The sequence below is a fragment of the Elephantulus edwardii genome, unplaced genomic scaffold (assembly GCF_000299155.1).
Source record: "Elephantulus edwardii isolate Elephantulus edwardi_28Jun2011 unplaced genomic scaffold, EleEdw1.0 scaffold00062, whole genome shotgun sequence".
Classification (NCBI taxonomy): domain Eukaryota; kingdom Metazoa; phylum Chordata; class Mammalia; order Macroscelidea; family Macroscelididae; genus Elephantulus; species Elephantulus edwardii.
This window is the reverse complement of record NW_006399812.1, coordinates 9860832-9867168: the sequence shown is the minus strand read 5'-3', so window position 1 is coordinate 9867168 and position 6337 is coordinate 9860832. Positions and strand designations below refer to the sequence as shown.

The 6337-nt window shown below is 44.9% G+C and overlaps 1 protein-coding gene across 1 annotated transcript in view; it reads left to right on the top strand.

Annotated features, from left to right (window-relative positions):
* The first annotated feature begins 2087 nt into the window (after positions 1 to 2087).
* The window catches only part of LOC102876322 (cytochrome b-c1 complex subunit Rieske, mitochondrial-like), a 9025-nt gene continuing 4775 nt past the window's right edge, over positions 2088 to 6337 (top strand). The window contains exon 1 of the mRNA XM_006887824.1: positions 2088 to 2301. Coding sequence (XP_006887886.1) covers positions 2088 to 2301 — 214 coding nt within the window. The remainder of the gene's footprint in view (positions 2302 to 6337) is intronic.

Here is a 6337-nt window from a genome sequence, read left to right as displayed (position 1 = left end):
TTCTTCCCCTCATCTTTTCCAATACAGTGTTCATTATCTATTCACTCTTTTCCTATTCTCCCCTTAGACATTCATGTCTGTCCTATTTTAGAACAGCAGTATTTAATAAAAATTTCAGCAGGCCTTCACTGGCATGTGCTAGGTCTTCCTATGGGCACTTTACATGTATTAATGCATTTATTCCTCCTTGTAATTCTAGAAGGTGCATAATCACAGCCCTATTTCACAGGTAAGGGCACTGAGGCATGGAGACATTAGAAGATGTACTCAGGTAACAGAACCTACAGCATAAAGCAATGATGAGCAAACTTCAGCCATTCAGAAACGGCCGCATCTGCTTCTGTTCATATTTCCTTAATACTTAAATTAGGGAATGCTAGTGGCCTAGTCCATGTAGAGTGACACTGCTAATCCAAAGGCCATGCCTCTCGGGTTGTTCATATCCACCAGTGGCTCCTTAGGAGAAAAATGGAAAATCAACTTATGTGCAATTAATTGACAGCTTTAGAAATCCACCGGAGTGGCAGCTAGGAGTCAATTTTGACTCAACAGCAGTGGGTTTTTTTCCTTTTAGTTTAATAATACTTCAAATACTCTTTCTTATTTGAATAAATATATAATTTAGTATGTTTGTTGGGAAACTGGTATAAATGGGGGAAAATGTCAAAATTTTTTGATAAAAGCTTTGAATACAAAGCCAGAAGAGAAATAAAGCTGTTAGTACAGAGACTTTCTCATTGTGAACTCAGAGGGTTTTAAAAGAAGTAAAGAGTAATTTTCCCACCATGCATAGAAAGCAATTTAGCTTCTTATCTGCCCTGTCCAAGAACTTGGGAAAACAGTGTCATGTGGGTTAAGAGTGAAGAATTGGGAAATAGATCTCTCTGACTGCTAGGTAGTTAGCCTGTTCTGGCGGAGGTTTCAACTGATAATGTACAGATAATACTAGCAGTTATTTCATAGGGACCTTGTTTATAGAATGAAAAAAATAAGTAAAAGAATGCAGGTAAATCACAGAACGTGATATGTGCTTAATAAACATACTCTAATCATAATTCTGGAATGGAGGAGTGGCGTCCACTTCCATAATAGCTTGCCTCCTGGAAACCCTATGAACCTGGAGAGAGGATGAGAGACACCCAAGCGTTGAGGACTCTCCTTCATAGGGTCGCTATGAGTCCCCTGCGACTAGACAGACGGCACTTAACAACAACAACAACAACAACAACAACAACAATCATAATTCTCATCCCCCTTCTGATGGTTTTCTGTACCCTGGGGTCATAGTAACGAATGCTCTTATGACGATGGAAGCCATGCCATCAGTATTTCAAACGCTAATCTTGGTAGACATATTTCAGCGGAGTTTTTTATTAAGATGAGTTAGGAAGCAAAGCCTGAGGAGTTACTTTTGAAAATTAGCCAATGAAAATCCAAGGGGTTTTAACTAGACTGTTGTCTGGTGGAGTGCTGGACAACGCCGCGTACCTTTCTCAGCTTGGAAGGCCCTCAAAATACACAATGTCTACAGAAACAGACTCTAGCATGCCCTTGATAGTGAAGGTAGCAAAGGAAGGACTGGGCAGTATTTTGTTCCGTCGGAACAAGTCGGAGACAGCAACTAACAATGTTATTGTGGTTATTATTATAAGCTTCTCTCGCAGGTTCTGTAATGGTTTTGTATTTTTACCCATAAAATGATAATCTTATAACAAATTAATCTCTATGTGACCTATTATAACAATTTATTTTTATCTCAAGGTCGCCATAGATGAAATTTTGGTGTAAAGTACTGCAAAATCGCCCAGAAGACCCTCATGTGGCCTTCTCTTAGCCCCTTGATTCTGGGTCGACCTTGGGACAGGGATGATGAGATCTGAGTGACAGATGACAAACCCCTCCTCCTCTTCGCCCCGCCCTCAGGTGGCTCATAGCCCCGCCCCTGGCTCGCCTCCTATCCAGGTTCGCCTCGCCCCGCGGGTCTGCGCGTCGGGCTGCGTGCTGACGTCACGGCGCGCGTCTTCCCGCGCCTGCGCAGCTTGCCGAAGGTCGTTCTGACCGGCTCGGGTGTAGGAGACGTTGCCGCCATGTTATCGGTCGCCGCCCGCTCGGGTCCTTTTGCGCCCACCCTGTCGGCCACGGCGCGCGGGGTGGCGGGCGCTCTGCGGCCCCTCGTACAGGCCTCCGTGCCCGCCACCTCGGAGCCAACTGTGCTGGATCTGAAGCGGCCCTTCTTGTCCCGGGAGTCGCTGAGTGGGCAGGCCGCGAGCCGGCCTTTGGTCGCCTCTGTGGGCCTCAATGGTGAGCCGGCTGGGGGGAAGCTTTCGGGGGGCTGAGGGATCCCCAGCTTCGCATTCTCTGGGGCCCGGGACCCAGGTTGCTGCGGAGGAGGACGGGATACGCGGGGCATGTGTCGGGGCCCCGGCCGCGACCTTGGGCGGACGCCGGCATCTGTTCCCCAGCGTCACCTGTGCGGAGATGCTGCTGGGACCGGCGGTCTTAATTGAGTGACTTTGCGGACCAGGTGCTCAGGTCTCTAGGCGTCCTATCGTGGGACGAGGCCAGGGCTCGCGACCGCAGACCAGACAGACCCCCTCGGTTAAGTTCAAGAGCCTTGAAGTCTGACCGCCCCCCGCGGAGTCTGGTCTCCAGTTTGCAGGTGCTGCGACCTTGAAGCGCGAGTGAAGGCGGTGCTGGGAGCTCAGATGAGCAAGTAGTTCATTTGTGGAATGCGACTTGCAGGGATGTTGGGAATCTTAGAAGGGAATGAACGCCCTGTGTAAAGCTGTTAAGCACAGTTTTTGTCACATAAGAAAACTCAGGAGTTAATACTTTAGAAAGTTGTGTGTCCCCCATCAGTGACCTCCCCTTAAACAGTAATAACATGACCCTGGGGAAGCTTCCTGTCAAGTGTCCTGTGTGCAGTCACTGGGCCAAAGGGTTTTCACACTGATCCGTTTAATCCTCAAGCAGAACGGGCAGAGGTTGAGAGGTTGGTGATACTCCCGTTTAAGAGATGAGGTGAAGTGACTTGTACCAGATTCAGTGTGTACCTGATAGTGGTGGCAGAGCAGGCCTTGGACAAAAGGAGTTGTCTGCACTCTGCACTCTTCTTCCAGACCCCAGCTTATTTTCTGTCTCCCGTTTCTCCTCTTTACATTTTCTCTGTTGGAGATTATCACCTGGCAGTCTGTGGGGAGTGTGCCCATTATTTTCCCCCAGCTTATGTAGTTTGGAGGTATCTGGCGACTCTTGGGTAGGAAGAGTCGTGTAGTGGACACTGGCGGTTCCAGTACTTGAAGCAAGTGTCCTCCAGCTCACCTGTCATCTCCAGGCCCACTTGACCTAGTGCTGCCTGCTTGGTCCCATTTACAGTTAATTTCTGACTCTAGTTCTTGATTCTCCACAGCTCGCCGCCTACTTTCTTCTTCCTTCATTTGCCCTGTTCTCTTCACTTTTCATGACCATCCCAGGCAATTTTTCATGTATCTCAAGTTTTTACCTATCCTTTCATTCTCAGTTAAAAACCCCAAGCCAGTAAAGTTTTATATCATCTAATTCCTGTATGGCTTTAGTAGCATATAGCACATGCCACTCGTTATTGTGTTCATAGGTGATTCCTTTGGCTTGAGGACATGGAAAAGGTCTCTTTTACTTTTCTAGCGCCCCAAAACTCAGGCTTTATGTAGAGTTGATGCAAAATATTTATGAATGCCTAAAATGACAATTGTTCTCTGGCACTACTAGGGTTTAGATACATTGTGTAGAACGTGAATACAATGGGCCCATACCAGCCTAGAGGTAAGAAACAGTAGAGGGAAAATTTCAATATCAAAGGTCAAACACGTCTTTGGGATTCTTCATATAGCAAATTTGGGACATTAGCCAATTTGAAGTACTTTTTCTCAAACAGGCCTATAACTTTTAAGACCTTTGTAGTGAATTAATTGAGTCCTTGGCTGCAAACTGAAAGATTGCCTGATCAGACCCATGCATGGGTTCCACAGGAGAAAGACAGTGCAGTTGAATTGGTTCTGACTCAGAGCAATCCTCCATCTAGCTTCTGAGGTTGTAAATCTTCATGGAAGATGGTGGTGTGTACCGTAGAGTTGGAACTGACCCTCAGTCAGGTTTTTAGAGACAGTAAATCACACAGGAGGTGATTGCCCAACTTTCTCCCATTGAGTAGCTTGTGGATTCAAACTGCGGGCCTTTTGCGTTGGCAACACAGTCCCTTAAGCCCAGTTTTCTCTACCAGGGAGAAGCTGGTGGATTTGAACTGCTGACTTTTCAGGTAGCTGATGTATCTGTTACACATTATGCTAACAGGGCTCCCCTTGCAGAGATTACAGCATAGAAAGCCTTAAGTTCTACCCTGTAATTTAGTGTTAATGTTAGTTGAAAATAGATTAGATGGCACCTAATAACAATAAAATACTAGCCTTTTTCTGTAATTATAAGTTTCTCACTGAGGCTTACATTAAAATCCGTTCAGTTGGTTTTTGGAAAGATGTATAAATAGGGGCCTGAGAGGCTTGATCAGGAGAATTTGCTTGAGTTGGAGAAGATTAAACTATGATAGCTCTTTATGTTTATATTCAGGTGATAACTCTTATGTTAATTATTGCCTTATGTTTATATTCAGGTCACCCAGGGCTCACCTAAAACCACAGACATCTGATTTTGCTTTGGATATAATATAATCTCGCATCTTTGCTACTTGAAGTCAGATCTAATATAGGTTCTGAATATTAGAAAAAGATATTTGCAACATGTAGCTTATGTAAATGTTCTTAGTGATGTGTCTTATTATTAAGTGGTGTTCATTCCCACTCATAGCAACTCCGTGTGACAGAGTTATAGTCTTAACAGGAATGGAGCAACAGGTTAACTTCTCTACACACTCGACTCACCTCATTGCCCAACGGTGAGTTGAAAAGAACTCATAGTGGACCTTTGTAAATAACACAGGAGAGAATTGCCTATCTTTCTCCGATGATGCCACTGATAGGTTCTTTGGGGTGGCAATGCAGTTCCTTACCTTCTCTCTGTCACTGCCATTGATTCCAAACTGACACATCGCTGGACCTCCAGCAGGTTTTCAGATACTGTAAATCACAATGGAGGAGAGTAACCTTCTTATCTAGAATGGCTTGTAGATACAGACTTTGAGTTTGTAGCACAACTCCTTACCCACTTGGTCACCAGATGGATGAATGTCTATATATTTATGTCTGTGTATAGATAGAGATAAATATTCATACACATTTTTATTATTTCTGAAGCCTGTGACAGTGATGTGCCAATCGTGGTAATCGGCACCCATGGTGGACAGTGTTGGCTGGAGCTTCCCGACTAAATCAAGCCTGGAAGCAGGAGCGGCATCCACTTCCAAAATGGCTTGCCTCTGGAAACTCTATGTACGAACAGTGCTCAGGCTGTTCGTTCATAGGGTCACTATGAGTCGTCTATGACTCGACGGCATTAAACAACAACAACAACATATATTCTTTATAAATATATTTTTTTTTTAAATCTTGGGGACACTAGGGAAAGATGACTGTTGCAGTCTCAAGCTCCATCTACATCGACAGGTTTAATTCAGGGAGTGTTTGTTGGGTGCCCTCAGGTAGACCACCAGTCATCTGTCCTGTGGACAGTATACCAAGCCTTGCCCTGTCCTTCTCTGTCTTCACTATCTTCCATGCTCGAGCCCATTGTTAGAGTGACTGTGTCAATCCATAGGTGTTCCTCTCTGCTGAGCCTCTACCTTTGCCAACATGATGTCTTTTATCCCCCTCCTGATAAAAAGCCTAATGTGTGTCTTACTACTCTCATCTCCAAGGAGCACCCTAGTTGCACTTCCTCCAAGACAGATTTGTTTATTCCTTGGCAGTCCATGGTGTGTTCAGTATTCTTCACTAACATCATAATTCAGATATCAGTTCTTTTTGGTCTTCCTAATTTCACATGCAAGCAAGATTCTACTGAAGATTATCCAAAAACGACTGGAACAGTACCCGAGCAGAGAATTGCCAGAAGTCCAGGCTGAGTTTAGAAGGGGTCATGGTACTAGGGATATTGTAGCTGATATTAGATGGATCTTAGCTGAAAGAAGGGAATACCAGAAGAATGTCTATCTGTGTTTCATTGATTATGCAAAGGCATTTGACTGTGTGGATCATAGCAAACTGTGTCTGACTCTGAGAAGAATGGGAATCCCAGAACATTTAATCGTGCTAATGCGAAACCTATACTTGGACCAGGAGGCAGTCGTTAGAACAGAGCAGGTTAAGACTGCATGGTTCAAAATTGGGAAGGGTGTACGCCAGGGATG